General features: G+C 41.0%; 1 protein-coding gene across 2 annotated transcripts in view; it reads left to right on the top strand.

Annotated features, from left to right (window-relative positions):
* The window catches only part of g3bp2a (G3BP stress granule assembly factor 2a), a 36,216-nt gene extending 22,719 nt beyond the window's left edge, over positions 1-13,497 (top strand). Inside the window, exons 5-12 of one of the 2 annotated variants that reach the window (XM_072256530.1) lie at positions 420-507; positions 2,581-2,683; positions 4,149-4,329; positions 4,721-4,822; positions 5,203-5,305; positions 7,740-7,868; positions 8,902-9,020; positions 10,543-13,497. In XM_072256530.1, the coding sequence (XP_072112631.1) occupies positions 420-507; positions 2,581-2,683; positions 4,149-4,329; positions 4,721-4,822; positions 5,203-5,305; positions 7,740-7,868; positions 8,902-9,020; positions 10,543-10,809 (1,092 nt within the window). In that variant the 3' untranslated portion in view covers positions 10,810-13,497. The remainder of the gene's footprint in view (positions 1-419; positions 508-2,580; positions 2,684-4,148; positions 4,330-4,720; positions 4,823-5,202; positions 5,306-7,739; positions 7,869-8,901; positions 9,021-10,542) is intronic. The other variant, XM_072256531.1, reaches the window with a different exon arrangement.
* Positions 13,498-21,863: the final 8,366 nt, after the last annotated feature.

Below are 21,863 nucleotides of genomic sequence, written 5' to 3'. Positions count from 1 at the left end.
TGTAGTTGTCAGAGGCTATTTGAGACACACACCATTGGATTCATTTAATAGGTAGTGGGAGCTTATCCGCACTACCTTCCCTGGTTGTGGTAACTGTAATCAACCAGATAAAAAGCACTTAATGGAATTCAACCTCTCGTTAGCAGAGTCTTTATATATCAGAGACTTTAAATTTAAATATAATTCTAATATTTCTAAAATAGATCTAATCTCTTGGTTAATATTTTAATATTGTTTGCATTATTGATGGGTTCATTTGAGCAAATTAGTATTTGTTTATTCTGGAAAATTATGTTAGCACTAGATAAAAAGTGGGCTGTACAGTATACATGTGGTGGAGTTTATTAACATTACTGTTATTCATCAATGCTACTAAAGGTGTTCATGGAATCTAACCTTTGTTCTTTTAAACATTTCAGGGTTCTGTTCCAAACAAGTTCTATGTCCACAATGATATATTTCGCTACCAGGATGAAGTGTTTGATTCTGATGCAGAACTGGAAGAAGGTGAGAAGTTTAAACATTGCAGCTGGCAAATTTACTGGAGTGACTTAAGCTCCAAGCTGAAATATTTTCATTTCGCATTTTTAACAAAAATTATATCGATTTTCGACATTGGAATATCAACTACTAACAGGAACTGCAAATAAGGTGTTTGTTACTTGAAACTTGGCATTGGGTCAATTTTCAGTCCTGTTCATGTTTCACAGCTTGTGTGGGATCTTTTGGTGGATTGTCTTATGTTTGGACAGATCCATTGCAATATACAAATGAAAGTCAGTGCCACTTGCTGTAATTCTGAAAGGCAAACTAAGTGCACCCTGGGCTAGTACTATCCATCTGTATAAAGTAGTGATCGACCAGCCTAGCTGCCTTTCTAGGAATTGCTGATTCCAGCTTATAGCAGCTTTCTTTTAATGAAGCTTGTTAGTTCTTTCAAGGTCCAGTTGAGATTGTAGAAATTATCCTGCTTCCAAGCTGCAGCCCCATTTCCTGTTCAGCAGCCACAGCCACTGATTATCTAAGGTGTAGTCACTTGGTGATTTCAACACATCGCTCTTTGCCCATTTATTGCCCACTGTGTACAGTAGTGTACTTGGGTTAACAAGGAAACAATGTCTGAGGAAAGTCTGCTTATTGCTTCTGCTTATCTTCGTATTTACAGCCTCTAACTGTTGTATAGAAAGCTTCCCAGATCAATTCTGGAATCAGAACAGGACAGTGAGGTTTCATCCTTAAACATTTAACCTGAGGACAGCTTCTGAAGACTGCCATGGCTGGCTGGGTCCCTCTCGTATCTCCAGTCCTAGGCCTGCTTTCTTTATTAGCGGCCTGTCTTTTATCTTGACCCTCCCATACATTATCAAACCTTTGCTTTGTGCTTTCTTCTCTCCTTGGAACCTGGCCCTTTTCCCCTACTTCTATCTTTGGCTTTGCTTCCTCCTTCTCTCTCATTCCTTTGTGCCCTCGCCCTCCGATTCCTCCCACCTCCAGCTCTGAGAAGACATCCAGCCACTTCTGGTATGTGACCCACTTCCTCAGAGGTGTAGTTAGTTCAGCATGTTATTGTGCTTTTAACATCACAAGACATTGTATGATGCTCCATGGAAGCGTATTCAACAGGGGTTGATCTCAAGCCTCATGGAGATTATGAATACAAGTAAGCAATGCCATAAAAATATCTGTGTTTGACAGAGGGAATAACAGATCTGAGACTCTTGGCAGCTGAAGACCTGGCTGTCAGTTATGGATATGCAATAGATCTGGAAAGGAGTAGGAACTTAACAATTTTGGAAAATAAGTATCAAGGAGTAGGTTAGAGGTAGCGAAGGCATGTCCTTGCATGGATTTGAAAATAAGAATGAGAATGCTAAAATCAAAACATTAATTAGCTGCTAAAATAGGTCAATCAAATTATGGTTGATGGGTTGACAGAACTCTGCATAAATAGTGCAAAGAGTTCTAATGACCTTAGATTTACAAATTATTTGAAGTCGACTGGATCTGAGGAATGATCAAATGTTGAGGTAATAAAGGAACTGTTGAGGGATTTAGCAACTAATGAGCTGTGGCTGGATGATAAGGAAGTGGAAATGGGTGACTAGTGATGGCTTGCAATGCAGTTTAAAGTTCATGTGTCAGTGACAGTGGGGTTGTGGGTGGACAGTTTTACAGAGAGAGGAAGGTGGAGTTGATACAAAGGGAATGGAAGCTTCAGCAAGGGTGAAGTGTTAACAGATACACAGCTGTGCTGCTCAATGCTGGTCAAATGGCCAATGTTTTGCAATGAGGAATCTCCAGCTTAAATAGGGATGAGTATCCACAACGGCTTGGTATAGAGTGTTCCAAAGGTCTATGGCTCATGAATGAAGAAAGGGATTTCTTTATTGGCTGTCCTCTTATCTTTGGATAATCCTTCATTATAAACTAAAATTAATTCTTCAAAACTAGTCGCAGTTTAGTTTTGATGTATTCTTCTGTATGTGACTTCCCAAAGCTTAGTAATGAGGTATGTCTAATGTTCAATGTTGACGTATGTCTAATTTAGTTTGTCTCTTTAAATCTCTCTGCACTTTATAGAATCTGAGGAGGAGGTTGAGGAGGAACCGGAAGAACCACAACTTTCTCCGGAGCCCGTGCAAGAAAACACAAACAATACCTATTATGAGGCTCATGCTGTCAGGTAAATACCTTGCGCTTTGTAAGTCACAACATATGAATAGCTATTACATATAATGCAGAGCAGACTCGATGGACCGAATGGCCTACTACTGGTCCTATATCTTATGGTCTTATAATTATTATATTTCAAAGCAATAATAAGTCATTTTTAAACCTCGTTCTTGACGGTCCATTGTTTACTACATTCCCTTTTTACAACAGAGCAAAGAACAGGAGTGATAGGTTAGCAGGTTGTAGACTTCCATGTGGCTTCAAGTTTTCAGAGAGCAGAATGAGGTGATTATTGGTGGAGAGGATAATGTTTGAAGTTGCCTACTTTGAATGCCACTATGGCCAGCATGAGCCAATATTGTTACAGAGCACAGTGTACAATGAGCCATGAAAACCTAACGTAAGTATTCCTGGATGACAATTCAATATACAAGAGTCCTTGCTCTGTGTTGGGCTACATTCCCTGTACTGGCATGAGGAACTGGGTTGTGACTTGCCTTTGCGCTGAAGGACATGCAGCTGTAATGTAGGTCATTGTGTTGCAGTTGTTGGAACCACCATTTCCATAAGAATTCTTTAAATGGGAGATTAGTACTATTAATGAGAAGAAATTTACAACAGAGGGTTGTTGATCAGCCTATTGTAATCACGCTGGTCAAAACAAAAATAACCTAATAGCAAGGCTGCTGCATACAAAGAGAAGATCTTTGAGCTTTGTGGCGACACTTGGGCGACCCATTGATCTGATGCATGTAATTTAGCCATCTTTCATTCACTTTAGTCTTTTGGAGGCATTCTCCTGTCCTATTTTTGTGGGAGAAGTGTGGTTCTCTAAATAGAATCTGTATTTTTGAGTAAATTGACTTACCTTCTAGCACTCATGCCCTGGCCCACCTCAAATCATTGTTCTTAAATTCTATTAATTCCACTTTCCAGCTTTCAATCTTCAGATTACTGCACCTCAGTAGTTTCTTGAAAGTGTTAAGTGTTTCTCCCTGTGCACCCTTTAAGAAAATGGGTTCTGCACGTCTACCAGTCTGGTGAAAGTTTGTTTTCCTCTAAATTTTTTTACCATTTATCTTGAATCTCTTACTGAAGTTATCGATTCCTCTGCCCATTCACCTGTCAGGGTCTCAAGTTATTTCTACTAATGTTTATAGAGCAGTGTTGTGAAGTAGTTTGGCAAGAGAAAACAGATCTCAAGAGTTGAGTTACCGTAGGGAAAGTATCAGCGTGATATTGTGCTTCTGTTTTATGTATTCTGCTATTTGCAGTGTTCTCAACTGGCTTTTGTTTGTACTGATCTGATACTAGTAGCACACAAAATGAACTAATCTCTTGTATATATTTACCTCTCCAACTTGTCCTCTGTAAATTGCTACTGTGTGTTGAGTTGAGTGCAAGCATGCGTACGCACACAGGCTTTTGTTAAAATCTTGCTGGTCCTGAACTTTCCCCTTTGTTTGTGTATAAAGTAATGGTGTGGAGGAACCATTGGAGGAGGCAGCTGCTGAGCCTGAGCCTGAGCCCGAGTCAAAAACTGAGGAGGTAAAGCCTGAACCTGAGCTGGTGGAGAAGACTACAGAAGAATTGGAGGAGAAGGCTCCATCACCTACTCCAGTGGAACCTACTTCTCAACCTCAAGAGCCTCCCAAGGTTAATACCAGTATTTTCTCTATATAGGTTTCTTATTGCCAGGCAATACTTTCTGGCTTTATCTTTTAGATCACTGCCCAGATTAAAAATAGAAGTGTACTTGTAGTAAAATATAGTCAGGGCTCCAAAAAAATGCATACACAGTATGAATGGGTGAGTCGACTTTTACTAATGAAATGTAGCTGCTCATAGTGAAAACTGGTAAGTTGTAGTTTGAATTTGACCATTACATCTTTGAAGTAGAAATGTTAAATGCAATTGGCCTGCATAATTTTCACCAATATGGTGCCAGACTAAAAACTTACCCTAATCATAGGCTCAGGATTTTTTGTATTTGAGGGAATGCTTTATTTCTTGATAGTAGCATAGGTATGTGTTGCATTCTCTGCAGGCTTTCTCCTGGGCCTCAGTGACAAGTAAAAATCTGCCTCCTAGTGGTACAGTTGCTTCCTCTGGAATTCCTGCCCATGTTGTTAAAGCGCCAGCCTCACAGGTAATCTGTGAATGGACCTGCTTATTAATATATATTTATTGCTTTTCTTCAAAAGAAAAGCTTAGAAATTCTGTCTGTTTATCAATTTGGGTTAGGTAATTATATTTGAAAAGAAAATGACAAGCTTAGATATTTGTGTTAGTTATTGTTAGCTCATAGCACAAACCCTTGATAAAGTAATATTGTCAGTCAGCAAAAATCAGGGCAATGGCTTCTGTTAGTCAGGTAGTGAAAACTGTTAAATGTTTTCCATCACTGAACTAAGATACAAAGGGATGTGTACTCTGAAGTTGTATACATTTAGTGCAATGAGCCATTGTAGCAACTTCACTCTCTTCTTGTTGTCTTTCCACCACCCCTTCCCCCAAATAACATTCCAGGCACGAGGTGAAGCAAAGAGTGAGACCCAGTCTCAGCCAGCCCGGCCGAGAGACCAGCGTCCTCGAGATCGGATGGGCTTTGTGCCCCGTGGACCCAGAACAGGTGAGTATGTATTCTTGAAGTGGTTTTCTAGTCAAAATGGGTGAAGTAGAGAGGGTGCAGGGTGGTGGGGATGGGGGAGATACTCGGGAGGATGATACCAGAACTGAAAAGTTTGGTCTGGAACCTGGCAGATCTGGTGAAATTGAAGCACAAGGAGAACTAGAGTAATGCCATTTTAGTGCTGACATGGGTCAATTGGCTTACGTTTAATTTCAGATTCATGCATGATGATCATCTCCTCTCTGCCATCCGAGTTTGAGGGAGAAATACCTTTGATTTTCATTAGCGACTTGTTCTGCTCACAGGAAAGATGATGACATCAAAATGACTGTTTTGATTTGGGGGTGGGGGGAGGGTATAGCTCTGTTCTGGTCCTGTAGTTGTTTTATCCTGGGTACATGGGGAGAGCGGCGTGCTAATAGGTCTGTTATGTCACCCTAACGTTCCACAATGCAATGAAAACTTCAAAGTGCATGTCATTCAGATGGATCATTTCATTGTGAGCACATCAAAGTAGTTGAAATGGAAAATAACTACAGAATATAGTGTTACAGTTACAAAATGCTGTGCAGGCAGACAAATAAGCTGCAAGGCCATGGCAAGGTCTGAGTCACCACCCTCCTCAGCCAAATGTGTTTTGATATACTCCACTGTTGATATTCTGCATGTGAAGAGAGCATAATTTAGATTAATACCATAAATTGGAACTGGATTTGGGTCCCAGAGTGCATTTAAGTGATCAGTTGTGTCAGACAGGGGTGATCCCTTACAACCATTTTGTACTAATGTTCAAAAGATCAGAACCAGCCCAACATACAGAATGTTTAAGTTTTTATTGCTTACTCAGTCTTATGGAATATTGAAATCCACCTATCCATCATGGTGATTGCTGCTTGAGCTGACAGCCTAGTTATTCTCAATTCTGGTTATAAGTCTTTTGGGAAATAAAGGTGCTGAAGTTTTGTTTGATTTTGATCTCCAATTGTAGCCAGTTTTTGCAATACTTTTAACAAATGCCCTTTGGAATATGAGTGATTGACATAAGCAGTATTCCATGAAATAAATCTAGCTTTGATAGCTCTGAGCTTCCTATAAAGCAACCTTTGGCATCATTTTAATATGGTTACCTTGTATTCCCTCCAATCTGATCCAGGAAGATGATCAGATGAAAACTTGTGGCATTTAAAACTGTAATGAGAAAGCACTGAAGTTTGCTGTCTTCAACTATGACTGTAGAATTGTCTGCCATTCTGGTTGAGCTGCTCTTTCCTCAATACTTGTGTTTCTTCCAACACAATGTCATTAACATCCACACAGGTGTAAGTCATTTAACAGTTCAAGCCTGCCCCACCTTTCAATATGGTTATAGCTGTCTGCCCTGGGCACAACTTTCTCCATAGCCCTCAATCCAGTGATCTTTCATACTTGAAATACTTCTAATGATTCTTTCTGCCATTTTCTCTTAAGATCTTGTACAATTCAAGATGAATAGTAGCCCTGTCACTCTTATTTTGAATTATAGTACGCAAACACTATACTCTGCAGGGAAATTGCAAATATGCCAAATGTGTTCATTCCGTTGCCTGATGCTACTTGCAGGAATAAAGTCAGAAGGATACCATAAATCCCTGATATTCATCTGTTGAGCAGTATTTAGTGGTGAAATTTGAGAGGTGTTTTTAACATAAAATGGCAGCCTGTGGCTCAAAGTCATGATTTGGTCACTCCAAGTATAGGGCGTGGCAGAATTTTTGTGTGATGTGAAGGTAAGAATTGTGTTGGGTGTGGGGTTAAAAGGCAGAGTATTACTGAACTTAATCTGTAGATGACAAAGATGTTCATGAGGGTCTGAACAATAACCAAATTGGCACAGAAGAAATATGAAACGGGAATCGTACAGAATGAAGACATAGCTGTGTAAGAGTCATTGACCAGGAATGCCGATGAAATCAATGGAAAAAGGGTAAAGATAATATTTTCTGTTTATCTGATGGAAGACAATGGCTTATTTTGGTTGGTAGCCAGTGTGACAGTAATGAGATAGCGAAGGGGCCAGGATGTTGGAGTGCTGAAACAGGGTACCATCAGCCTTTTTGGAAACTAATTTCTTCAGTTCTGGCTGTTGTGGTCAAGCGATGTGCAGATGGAAGAGATCTGAGGGTTGGTCCTCACATATTGGAAGCTGCCCAACTTTGTGTTTATGGTATTTGATAATCCATTGAATCCTGACTGACAGGGTAATTATTAATTTATATAGTCTGTGATATTAGCTGCTGAGATGCTTATAAAATCTAGTCTCTGTTATAATGGTGAAGGTATGGAAACGTGAAGACACTAGTGGTTGAGAGCGTGTGTTATTTATGGCATACATTTTTAATGCCAAAATATGAAACTAGTTTTAAAATTGCACTGAGAGACCGTCTTTATGTTGCAGGTCGAGGAGATCTAGATACAAATGAGGTTGAGAATCGAAGAATCATCCGTTACCCAGATAGTCACCAGCTCTTTGTTGGCAACTTACCTCATGACATTGATGAAAATGAATTGAAAGATTTCTTCATGGGTGAGTACTTCATGAATTAGCTGTAAACATGGGGGTGAACCAGATATCTTTTAGTATTAACTGGACAGGGAATTAAGCCGAGGATCACCAATCTCCTGCCTTGCCAGGAAATAAGAGTTTGCTGATCTTTGATGTGTTACGCCCACATTTAATTTTATTCACTTGGTTATCTGGTTCAATTAATTTTTTTCCTTCTTTACTCCAGTTCCAGAACTCTCAAGGTTTGAATCATCACAGGTCACTTGATCAGTCTGCAACACAGTGCAATCCCACCAGTAATCTGTGTATTAATTTTGCAAAGGGTACTGGTAACTGGTATTGAAGGGTATAAAGTGGTCAGGCTGTATCACATTTACAGCAGTCCAAAAATTATATAACCATTTGTTTAGTGTGAATAAGGCAAACTTCTTCTGGTGCATAGGTGTGAGGGAGCCAAAAGTGATTTTTATCTGTTGCTTGCTGGGATTGTGTTGCTTGTCATAGAATAATACAACAATGAAATAGGCCTTTTGGTATAACTTGAACATTGCAACCAAGATTATTACCCAAGCCTATCCCACTTGGCCGCGTTTGGCCCATATTCCTCTAAAGTATTCCTGTGTAAATGTCTTTTAAAAATCATAATCATACCTGTTTACTCAGGCAGCTTTTTCATATTCTCACCAGCCTCTGTGTGGAAATGTTGATCCTCGTATCCCTACTCACTTTGAATCTATTCCCTCTAGTTATGGAGTGGGGTGGAGGGGGGAGAGGCTTAAGCCATTCACCTTACCTTGGTATACCTTTAAGTTCATCTCTCGGCCTCCTACGCTCCAGGGAGTGAGGGGGAAGTCAGCCTATTTAGTCTCTCCTTCAAGTCCTGGTAACAGCTTTGTGAATCTTTTCTGCACTTATTTCAGCTTAAAAACATCCTTCTAATTTGGATAGTAATCAAAATCATTGTACAGTGTTTATCAATTACGAACTATTTCTTGAGTCTTCTGAGGTAGATTGGTTACAGAGTTTGATGTCTTAAATCTGTTTTTCCTGGTAGGTTTTGGCAATGTAGTTGAGCTTCGTATCAATACAAAGAGCAGTGGAGGGAAGCTGCCCAACTTTGGGTTTGTGGTGTTTGATGACCCAGATCCTGTACAAAGAATCTTGAGTGCCAAGGTAATTACTAATCTATCTAGCAGTCTTCAAGCTTGTGTTATACAAATGCGCTTTGCAGGTGCTAAGATGCTTTTGAAATTTAGTCATTGCTGTAGTGGTGAAAGCATGGAAAGGTAGTAGAGTGGTTAAGTTAAGTGTCCATTTATCTGAGACCCATTTATCTGAGCCATGAGTTCCAATCCCATCACAGATGCTGGGGAATTTAAATAAATTACGGTAAATAGATCTAATATTGGAAATGGTGACATGAAGTTTACAGATTGACATGAAAACCCATCTGGTTTACTGATCTTTTGGCCTCCTTAACAGTTCTTAACCATCAACTGAGGCCGAACAAATTGTCACCTTGGCAGCAGGGCCTGAATCTAATGAATGAATATTTGTAAAAACCAATATGCTAACAATAGACTTCCAAGAGGAGTAATGTGATTAGAAAATGTGATGTTAGTGAAAGAGAGGAATTATAGGCATCTGTTAGTCTCGTGAGACCATGGAGTTGCGCCTTGGAAGGTTTTCAGGGCGCAGGCCTGGGCAAGGTTGTATGGAAGTTGTATGCAGTTGCCCATGCTGCAAGTCTCCCCTCTCCATGCCACTGACGTTGTCCAAGGGAAGGGCATTGTGGCCAATACAGCTTGGCACTGGTGTCGTCGCAGAGCAATGTGTGGTTAAGTGCCTTGCTCAAGGACACAACACGCTGCCTCAGCTAAGGCTTGAACTAGCGACCTTCAGATCACTAGACCAACGCCTTAACCACTTGGCCACACGCCAACACACGTGAAAGAGAGGAATTACTGTTTTTTTTATTCCTGTCAGAGTTGTAGCACTGTGCAGCATAGATACAGGCCCTTCAGCCCAATGGGTTCATGCTGCCCATGCAGCTAGTCCCTGTGTTGTGCCAATATCCCTTCAAGTCCTGCCCCCGCACCTACCTATTCAAGCGCTTCTTCAATGATATTGTAGTACCTGTCTCAACCACTTCCTCTGGCAGCTCGTACCATATACTCACCACCCTCTGCATGAAATGGTTGCCCCTTGGGTGTCTTTTTAATATTCTCCCCCCTCCTCCACCCTAAATCCATGCCCACTAGTTTTAGTCTCGCCTACCTTTAAGAAAACACTATTACCATTCACCTTATCTATACAACTTGTGAGTTTAAACATTTATATAAGGTTACCCCTCGTTCTCATACATTCCAAGGAATAAAGACGGCCTGGCCACCCTCTCCGTATAATTCAGGCCCTCCAGTTCAGGCAGCATTCTTGTAAATCTTTTCTCCTTTTCTCAAATATCTAGGGGATTGTATAGTTAGGGCATTTCTGATACTACAGTGCCATGTAGTGAATACCAGCCTGGATAACTGGCTTGTTAGTGGGAAGAAGCATGTTGTAAACACATGACTCTGAGTCTGGTGGGGCATCCACTGAGCCAGCATTAATGCTTTCTGGAAAAAGTCCAAAGCTAAAGAAAGGGGCTTGAGTGTTTTTGTCTGGGAGCCTATTAACCTGAGATCTCTGTCTGCAGCCGATCATGTTCCGTGGTGAAGTCCGTCTGAATGTGGAGGAGAAGAAAACGAGAGCTTTCCGTGAGGGAGAGCGTCGGGGTGAAGATCGTAGGGACACCCGTCGCAGCGACAGGGGCTCTGGACGAGGCATGATCGGCAGTGGGATGATGCGAGACCGCGATCCCCGGGGTCCCCCACCCAGAGGTGGTATGGCGCTGAAGTCGGGCCCTGGGGCTGGCAGAGGGGGCTTGTCTGGTGAAGGTCGTTTTGCTGGACCCCGTCGCTAAGGCTTCATTGTTCCTGATATCTTGCTGGTGACACCATACTCTTCGTTTATTTTGGCATTTTTGTTAATTTTGGCTTTGGAATGTGACACGGCCTGTTTTTTTCTCATTTCTTTGTGAAAACAGCCTTCTTTTTACCAGTTGATCTTTTTCCCTATTTTTGGAACAGGATTCAAGCAAAAAAAAAAAGCAAAAACCATTGTCTAAAGACTTGGAAAATAGAGCAAAAGGCTTCAATTTAATTGGAACCCATTTTAAAGGTCTGAAGATCCACCCCTTTATATGTTTAAAAAAGAAACAACCATGGGCCTTTGCAACTTGGCTGCTTTATTTTATAAATGTGTCAAGTTTATGCCCAGTTCTGTTGAGGAAAACAAATTGGTGCAATTGGAGAAGCTTGCCTTGATATTTTTCCTTTTAGAAATACTTGGCTCAAGAACTTGCGTTCATGCACTCGTCATAATGCACTAATAGGTACTCTTAGAACATCATTTGCCATGGCAACTGCAGGAGGAGACGGGTGAAAATCCAGTGCTGTCTGCTTCGACAGGGAAGGCTGACTGACCAGATGTGGGCTTTGAATCTTATACCTGCTGTGACCGCTGTTTTCCCACATCTGTTAGCCATAATGGACAATGTTTGAAACAGTTTCTGATGGAGATGGACTTTTTTTTTCTTGAACTAAAAATTGATATACAAAAGCAATTGTGAACTTGGATTAACAGCCCTGAGCGCAAGAGTTTGGTGGCTTACTCTCTTTTTTCTATCTACCCCACTGCAATACAGGGATGCCTCGCTGCTTGACACCAGTTTTCTTCCCCTCGATCTGTGCAGTTGTGAATGTGCAGCGAAAAATCATAGCTAAATGTTACTGTTTTTCGTTCTTTCAAAGTGTAAAGAGCATGATGGTGCCTTCTATTGATAACGTCATTCCAGACTTGCTGGCAACTCTTGTATGGATTGTACTAACTCAGTACAAAGCTGAACAGCTGTAATACCTTATGGAATCACTAGAATGTTGATGAAATGCAAAGATGCAAAAAGCTGCAGCATCCTTGCTCTGTGTGTGGGGGTGTGGGAAATCAGAAGTATTAAATAGAAAAGAAAATTGCACAATCTCCTGTTCACCTGTTCTTAGCTGTTTTTATACCATTCCTGTAACCACATGGTTGCTTTGCTTGTGTTTTGTGTTTTACATTGGAAAATTAGGTGTTTAAAAAAAACTAAAACCCATTACTGTTACCTTTATGAGAGATATGCAAAAGAGCCTGGTTATGGCTATACTTTACTGCATAAATGGTTATTTAAAGGTGTGTAGTCATCTGTGATCAGTTCATATAAAATATAACTTTAAGGGAAAGCTACATTATGCAAAGCTTAACAGTAATTGTTGCGGGTTCTTTTTTTTGAAATAAAACAGGTTGGCCAACATCAAGGATACTGCAGCTTTCAAGCCAAAATCCGCAGCTTCTCGTTCCCCTCGTACCACTGGTTGGTTTGGCCTAGACCCCGTTTTTGAGAGGGAGCAAAAGTGTAATGATACACACATTAGCTTGGTACGGGTGGAAGCTGTTGGTGACGAGTGGGAATATCATTAAGTCACAGCTTCTAGCAACAATGCACATTTACTGGTAGCGCAGTGGTTTTTGAAGCAGAAATTTGTTTACACGCACAGCTTGAGGCTGTCACTTGTTGACTGTTGAGCAAAACCAGCAGAGACAGTGAAGTTTACTTGTTTGTAGATGTTGATTGAAAGGATAATTGTGTCTGTTGGTTTTGTCTTTGTTTGAAAATTTCTGAGGTCTTCCTTGTTTGATGGTAGTCTTGCACTATTTCTCAAATTCTGGGATACATTAGCAGTTTTTTGTGTTTTCAATCTTGTTTAGAGTTTTTTTTCCAACTGATGTCTACATCAGATCTATTAATGTGGCCTGGAAATACTGTACTTGAAGTTTCCATCGGGCAAGGAAGAGTTAAACGTCTCCCCCACCCACAGATTTACTTGAAGCCCTCCCCTGGACACAGAACTTGGTTTCAGTATCATTTGCACAATTTCATTGCCAAGTAGTTTACCAGAATTCCACAAGTTTCTGCTGTGCTGATTGCTTCACCTCACCGGCATTTAACTTTAATTTCATTTCACACCACTTTGGAGACTGGAGACTATTTCCAGAAAGTGTTGGGTACAAGTTTACTTAACTTGAGGAAGGCAGATGAGCCATTTTTGATCTGGCTTGCTTCTCACTGTCAATAAACATTGGTTAAAAAACTGAATCTGGTAACATCAGAATGTGGTTACTCACTGGTGATCTGTTCACTGAATTTTATTGTGCGCTGTAGTCCTGGTTCCCTACTTCCTACAATACTCAATACCCCCCAAAGCGAAGTTAGTAGACTTTTCCATGACGAATGTGTATTATTGGGTGGCACTAGCTAATGATATGTTGCATTTTTGGAGCAATATCATTCCATTTTTACCAATAAGATGGGCTTTACCACCTTAGCTTTTGTGGGTATTGTAGATAATAAATGGTTTGCCATCTTCAGAAGCTGATCTGTGTTTGGCCATCTTATGCTGTTAGAGCACAGTAGTTACACGTGTTGCAGGTGGCAAGTCTTCATATTTGATTTTCTTTTTTGAATGTGTTGGACTAAACATACAATAAACTACTGATGTCTGAAGCAGTTAAATTTGTTTTCAGTTTTATAATTCCTGTGTCCTGCTTAACAATTTGTATTTATTTAGCATTTCCATCTTGGGGGTGGGGGTGCGAAGAGGTATGTTAAACCTCGCTCTGTGTGAGTGAAGACTTCTGAACAAATCAGTATTTCCCCTTTTGGGTCAAGTTAACGTACAGCAAGTTTCAAGGAAAGGAATGACAAGATCCCTACTGAGGTAAGTCCCAAACTAATGTTAAAGTGAAGTTTACATATTCCATTCTAGATTCATTCAGTCAAGTCTTTGTAGAAGTTACCAGTATAAATGTTTAATGCATATATTCTACAATAAACATGAGAGATTCTGCAGATTCTGGAAATTTAGAGCAGCACACAAAAAATGCTGGAGGAACTCAGCAGGTCAGGCAGCATCTATGGAAGTGAATAAACAGCTGATGTTTTGGGCTGAGGCTCTTCATCAGAACTGGAAATTAAGGGGGAAGATGAGGTGGGGGGAGTGGAAGGAGGACATTCTCGAAGGTGTTGGGAGAAGCTGGGAGGGTGGGGGAGGGATGAAATAAGAAGTTAGGTGACAGGTGGAAAAGGTAAAGGGCTGGAGAAGAATGAATCTGGTACGAGAGGAGAGTGGACCATGGAAGAAAGAGGAGGAGGAGAAGTGGGGGCACTGAGGGAAGTGGTAGGTAGGTGAAGACAAAGAGGTAGGAGGCCAGAGTGAGGAATTGAAGAAGAGGAGATGGAGAGGAGAACATTTTGGAAGTTGGAGAAATAGATGTTCATGCCATCAGATTGGAGGTACATCTAGATGGGATACGAGGTGTTGCTCCTCATTCCAAAATAGGAACAGACCTTTTGGCCCAACTAGTCTATGCTGATTTAAGCATCTTCCCTGCTAGTCCCAGACCCCTATCAACCCCTCCCCTCCATGTACTTACCCAAATGCCTCAATGTTACTATTGTACCCACCTTGACTACTTCTTTGGCAACTCATTTCAGGTACTCACTTATCCTCTATGTAAAGAAGTTAGCTCTGGTTTCTTGTCTTATCTGCCCTTTTTAGTTTTGGACCCCCCAACCCTGGAGAAAGGTCTATGACTATCCACCTTATCCATACCTTATGACTTTATTAACTATGAGATCACATCTCATTCTCCTACACCCCTAGGAATAAGGACCTAATCTGGGCAACCTCTTCTTGTAATTCAGGCCCTCTAGTTCAGATAGCATCCTCTCAAGTCTCTTATGCCCTCTCCAGCTCAATGATGTCTTTCCTATCATAGGGTAACTAAAACTGTACACAACACTGCAAATGCATCTTCATCAACAACTTGTACAATTGCAACACAATGTCTCTACTCCAAAACATGATGTCCTGACTGATGACCAGCATACTAAATGCCCTTTTCACCACGCTCTCTACTTGCACGGCCCCTTTCAGCAAACTGAACTTGTACATCCAGATCCCTGTGTTCCATAACACTTCTCAATGCTTTGTCGTTCATTGTATGAAGTCCCACCCTGTTTGAACGCTCAAAATGCATCACCTCATACTTAACTAAATAGAAATAATTTGCTATTCCTCAGCCCACCCCACTAACCGATCAAAATCCCTTTGCAATTCATTGTAGCCTGTTTCACAATCAATAAGACACTCTAATCTGCAATCTTGCTAGTGATGCCATGTAAATATTCACATCCTAATCATTTATGTATATAATAATTAGTAGAGGTCCCAATACTGACCCTTGGGCACCCTTGTCACAGGCCTCCACTTAGAGAATCAACCTTCAACTTCCTATCATTCAGCTAATTCTGAATGCACATCATCAGTCCCTTTGAATCCCATATGACCTAACCTTCCAGATCAGCCATCTATTGCTGACTTTGTCAAAGACTTTAAAATCTAGACACATCCACTGTGTACCTTCACTGTTCCCTTAGTTACCTTTTTGCTAAATTCTGAAAGATTTGTCAGGTGTCACCACAAAGCTAATTATTCCTGATCAATGATCAACTAAATACAAGTTGGAATTAACAATTCAAAAATAGATCAAGGATTAAACAGGTATACTGATGTAATCTTTGCAAATCAATTACTTTTGCTGAAGCAAAGAGGAAGCTGTTAGATGATCCATATATATTAAGTACATAGCCCTAACATCTGTAGATTCTGCGTTTTATGGATTGCCCACACCTATTTCCTGAATTCTGGAATTTTTCTCCATTTTTAATTAATTCCCTTTTTTCTCCATCTTTAATTAATTCCCTTTTCTCTCCATCTTTAATTCCCTTTTGATGCAACTTTTGATTAACTTGCTTAGTTTCCCAAATAATTCATGTTGTGTTTTTGGGAAGATCTTTGGGGTAGTGTTCTGTATTACCAGTTCTATAAAAGCAATCTTTTGATCTTGAATACATCAAATTCATTTAAAATATTCATTTCAATTAATGTAATTGTTTAAGAATTAGGCACATTTTCTCAGTCCTGTTTAAATTGTATAGACTACTTTCTGCATAGTTTCAGTGTTTTCTAGATTAATAATCATTGACACAGACCCTCGAGGCATCTATTTACACTTGCCTATATTCCATATCCAAACCATCCTTTTAATGTTCATCTTTCACCATTTCTACCTGTCTTTCTGATCTGCAGTTACTGAACCAACATTCATCACAAAGTTGCAGACTGAACTTTTGCATTACTGTAAAGACTTCCTTGCATTCAGGAGTGACAACAGGAGTTATACTCTAGTTTTTAAGCCAGTTGCCTTACGGGGAAACCTACAGCATCAATTTGTATCTGAGGGGAATTTTATGCTGAGAATGGCTCTCTCTTTATGGATTGTGCCATTGTGATCTGATGGGAAATGGATTCATTAAGCAAATCAGCAATTATGTTTGGCTGTTAGCATTTGTGCAAGTTTCAGACAGTGATAGGCATCTTATCTCTGTGAATGGCAGAGGCCAAATGTTTACTCTGGCTCTTTTCTTAATTTCTGACCTGAGGAGTTTGCTGCTGTAATGCATTTACTGTAGAACAAGGTGGAACTGACTCCCACCCTGCTCTGATTTGAAATGGCCTCTACATGCAAATTCCTGAAGTGGATGGGAATACCAGGCAAGATGTTTACGATGTTGCCAAAATAGTTTGCATTGACAACTCTTTGAACTGGAACTAAGAATTCAAGGAAATGGTGTTTGGTAACAACTCATTGGAACTTGGCAATGAAACTACGACGAGACTGAAATCCTTAACAGGAAACAATGAAGGGCCACATTTATGGTGGTCTTTTCTTGGGCTCTTGTTAATGACCTCCCAATGAGCAACTTTCCTGAAGTAATTGTAAGGAAAAATTCCATGGGTATTTGCTGAACATTAATTATATTTCTTTATGTAATGGGGAAGCACTCAATGGCCTTGTGGTGGAAATGATGAAAGATGGACAATGACTTGATAGTTAATCCAGCAATGAACACCCAGGGCATCATGAGTGTAAATGTGGAAAATACTCAACTCTTGCCATCTCTGCAGATCAGAGCAGAATTAACCTTTCAGTTTAATGGCTCAGTCTGGAGTGAAAGGGTCGGATGGATTGGTTGTTAGGAGCTGGCATGGATACAAGGAGCAGAATGGGCTCCTGTGTCAACAGGAAAGGTTGCCTCAGGTAAAGGGGTTGATATTTCTCTACTCAGAGCATCATATAATTTGGAATTTCAAAGTCAGCAGCAGTCTCCTTGTAGTAGAGATACTGTAGGCTTGAAGAACTGAATGCATCAGTTCTATTGCTGCAAATGGACTCCAGGGTACACATTACCTTGGTTAGATCACCTGTAGACTGCAAACATTTCTGGTCTGTGTTTTTTTAAACACTAGAGAAGGTTCAAAAGTTTTTCCAAAGATGATACCATAACTGAGGATAAAGCTGTCTGGAGCTATGGGTCCATTTCATCTGCAGAAGTGATCTGACACAGGGCTTGTAGATTCTACAGTGGTTTTGACAGTGGTTACAAACTAGATGATTCAACTTGTGTTGGAGACCAAAATTGGAAATTTTTTAAAAAATCAAGTAATTCACAAATAGCTTCCATGGAGAAAAAGGAATGTGGATGAACAGCGAAGGGGGGGTTTAAGGAGAAGTTGGATAAACACTGGGGCCGAGGAAGTGAAGAGTAGGAGGTGGGGAGGGTCAAAGGATAGTAGGTTGGGGAGAAACGCGGATAGATGGCCTGCTCCAGAGTTCTCCCTTGTACCACTTAAATGATGCTGTACTGGAACTAGATTCTGTAATTAAAAGAACTTTGTTATGCTTAGCAGTTTATTAAACCTACAGTCTAAGCTGTTACTCCTCCTCAAAAGCAACTTTAAGCACTTCCGCCACAGCTCATCTAGGGATGAAGACGTTGTTTGGTTGCCAGGCTGCAGCCCGACTGGAATTGTCATGCATAGTGACATGGTGATACGACTGAAACCTACTCAACTGCAACACATCATCACTGTGTCACAACTCTTAAAATGTAATTGGGAAGATTTGAGAGAAAGCTGAATTAAAAACAAAGAGTGAGTATTGTAAAGTGTAGAATGATGAGCAGAGACTGCTTTGCTAGGGAGACAACTCAGCTAATGGCTTTATCATACACCTCATTTCTCCATTTCCGGCATCTGTCATGCCCAAATTTTAACTGCTATCCCATTAGTGTTTTCCCCTGTGTTAGTTGCTCCTTAACACCTGCAGCTTTGATCCACATCTTGGGTATTGCTTGACAAATGCCGCTATGAAGTCCCTTTTGGATGAGTTGCTATATTAAAGATGCCTTATAAATATGGATTTTTGATGTCCGTGTGGTTAGACTGAAAGGGAGAAGTTTCAACAATTCGTCACTAAGGAAGATGTGAGAATTGTGAGAGTTTGTTTCTTGTCAACCCCAATGTTTATTCAGTAAGTAGTGTCTTGAGATCCTAGCCTGCTGGGAGATTGTAATCCATTTGATGGATTTTGAATCTTGGACTTTCAGTTTTTGGGGAAAGGACAGAGCCAGCATTCTAGGACTGATCTGGAGTCTAGACTAATTTCCAGAACCCCACGATCTGCAGACAGAAGAAAAATCAATGAAGTACTCGACTATGACGCTTTCTTATATTAAAAAAAATCACATTTTGTAATTGTGCAGTTGGGACGTACTGCTCTAGGACTTTGGATTAAGATCACATTACTTTACAACACGGGTATAGGGAGTCCATGCTTGCTCACTTATTTCCCTGTAACCTAGCCTGCCTCATTTGTTCATAAACAGTCGCTGATTCTCCTATCCCCCTCTTTTTCTGGGGGTTATTTACAGTAACAAAACAACCTGTGCGATGGGAGGAAACTGGGGACCCTGGGGAGAACATGCAACTTCACATATACGGCACCAGAGGTCAAGTTTGAACCTGGGACCCGGAAGCTGTGAGACAAAGTTACACTGCGTCCCCATTGAGGCGTCTGGGATTCAACCCAATTGAAGCATCGGCTGGGTTGTTAACAGTGGGATTTGCCTGAATGGAAATTGGTGATGAGAGTTTGGGTAACGGGGTAGTTGGGAGAGTGTTTTCGGGGTGTGCTGAGTGCCAGTGGTGTAGTGGCATCAGTAATGGATTTCGAGGAGGATGGTCCTGGGTTCGAATCGGGCTGGGTCCCAACCTGGGCAGCAAGTGTACCTGCACAGAAGAAAGGCCTGGCAATCTACTTCTGTGTCTTGCCATGAAAATCCTGTGGACAAGGGCTGCCACGAGTTGACGATGACTCGACAGCACTCAACAACTAAGTACTAAGTCAATTGTATACTTTGAGTTCCACTGTTTCTGCCACATCCGTCCCGAAATATCTCAACTTCTACCAAACTATGTTTTTTTTTCTAATTCTGTTTCCTTCTGAGTCCAAGGCTGGATCTTGATGTGTTGGATACTGACCAATGACCAGACTCATCAATGTAATGACCTTCCTTTCTGCTGGAGCTGGAAAATGATCAGGTTTTGCAAAAACATAAGCAATGACTCGTATTTATAAAAAAAAACCTTTAATATGATAGCTTCATCGGAGCCCTAATACAGAGCCATAAAGAAATAACAAGGTAATTGGCCAAATGCTGGAACAGAAGTATTTTAGGACTAAGGATGATCAGAGATTACGGCTGATGGAAATCTGGGATAGTCACCAAGATAGAATTGGTTTGGATAGGTGGATTATTCTATGCAGGCTGTGAGAGAAATAGACAGGGTGAGGACTTGTAGGCAATTTTGGTCTTTGGTTTAACATCTCACCCGAAAGGTGACAGTGCAGCTTCCCCTCAGTTTGGCAATGGGAATTAATGTGACTGAATGGGCGGCACAAATGATGGATGGACAGGCAGGAGAATGATGGATGGACAGGCAGGAGACAGAACAAATGATGGATGGACAGGCAGGAGGCAGAACAAATGATGGATGTGACAGGCAGGAGAATGAAGGGGAAGAAATCGCTCAAGGTTCTACAAATGAAATTTGTCAATGTCTATAGATTAACCCCTTGAAAAATGACTGCTATCTTCATTACATGGTAGAAAAACAGTATAAATGTGTTCATTATTTACCTACCATTAGCACTAATAGTAAATTTACAACTTGGTACATCAAAGTTTTTAAAATGTAAAATATTTACAACAGACAATTAGGCTATTCGTAAGGGTAAGTGGAAGGATAAACCAGCGCTGAAGAAGATTTTTCAGTCCCGAATCGGGAGCAACGAACAAGGTCCCGTATGGGAGGTTAGTTAGGAAAATTCAGTCGCTAGGTATACATGGAGAGGTGGTAAATTGGATTAGACATTGGCTCAATGGAAGAAGCCAAAGAGTGGTAGTAGAGAATTGCTTCTCCATGTGGAGGCCTGTGACTAGTGGTGTGCCACAGGGATCAGTGCTGGGTCCATTGTTATTTGTCATCTATATCAATGATCTGGATGATAATGTGGTAAATTGGATCAGAAAATTTGCTGATGATACAAAGATTGGAGGTGTAGTAGACAGTGAGGAAGGTTTTCAGAGCCTGCAGAGGGACTTGGACCAGCTGGAAAAATGGGCTGAAAAATGGCAGATAGAGTTTAATACAGACAAGTGTGAGGTATTGCACGTTGGAAGGACAAACCAAGGTAGAACATACTGGGTTAATGGTAAGGCATTGAGGAGTGCAGTAGAACAGAGGGATCTGGGAATACAGATACAAAATTCCCTAAAAGTGGCGTCACAGGTAGATTGGGTCGTAAAGAGAGCTTTTGGTACATTGGCCTTTATTAATCAAAGTATTGAGTATAAGAGCTGGAATGTTATGATGAGGTTGTATAAGGCATTGGTGAGGCCGAATCTGGAGTATTGTGTTCAGTTTTGGTCACCAAATTACAGGAAGGATATAAATAAGGTTGAAAGAGTGCAGAGAAGGTTTACAAGGATGTTGCTGGGACTTGAGAAACTCAGTTACAGAGAAAGGCTGAAGGACTTTATTCCCTGGAGCATAGAAGAATGGGGGGAGATTTGATAGAGGTATATAAGATTATGATGGGTATAGATAGAGCGAATGCAAGCAGGCTTTTTCCACTGAGGCAAGGGGAGAAAAAAAGAGGACATGGGTTAAGGGTGGGGGGGGGGGAAAGTTTAAAGGGAACATTGGGGGGGGGCTTCTTCACACAGAGAGTGGTGGGAGTATGGAATGAGCTGCCAGACGAGGTGGTAAATGTGGGTTCTTTTTTAACACTTAAGGATAAATTGGACAGATACATGGATGGGAGGTGTATGGAGGGATATGGTCCGTGTGCAGGTCAGTGGGACTAGGCAGAAAATAGTTCGGCACAGCCAAGAAGGGCCAAAAGGCCTGTTTCTGTGCTGTAGTTTTTTCTGTGGTTTTCTAACAATTCTTTCCTTCCTGGGGCCGGTTACGTGTGAGAAACGGGTGTCCGTTAATGATCCTGGGCTGTGTCACGGCTTAGATTATTTGTGTCTGGAAGTATGTTAGAGGCTCTCTGTTACCTGTGAGCAGTCCCATACATTAGAAATGAGCAGACAGAATTTTACAGCTCCAAAGTATTGCAGATGCTGGAATTTATTGATAGATACATTGCAAAACAGGCCGCCAGGCGATTTACCGATTTAACTCCAGCCTAATCAGGGGGCAATTTACAATGACTAATTAACCCACTAACCGGTACATCCTTGGACGGTGGGAGGAAGCCGGAGCACAAGGAGGCAACCTCGCGCACTCAGGAAGGAACGTACAAACTTGCTTACAGAGGATGCCAGAACTGAGCTCTGACGTTCCGAACTGTAAAAACATCGCGCTAACCGTAAGGCTACTGTGGAACATAAACAGGCTCTTGACG

This window comes from Mobula birostris, chromosome 4 (genome assembly GCF_030028105.1).
Source record: "Mobula birostris isolate sMobBir1 chromosome 4, sMobBir1.hap1, whole genome shotgun sequence".
Lineage (NCBI taxonomy): Eukaryota > Metazoa > Chordata > Chondrichthyes > Myliobatiformes > Myliobatidae > Mobula > Mobula birostris.
This window is presented reverse-complemented; position numbering and strand designations above follow the sequence as displayed.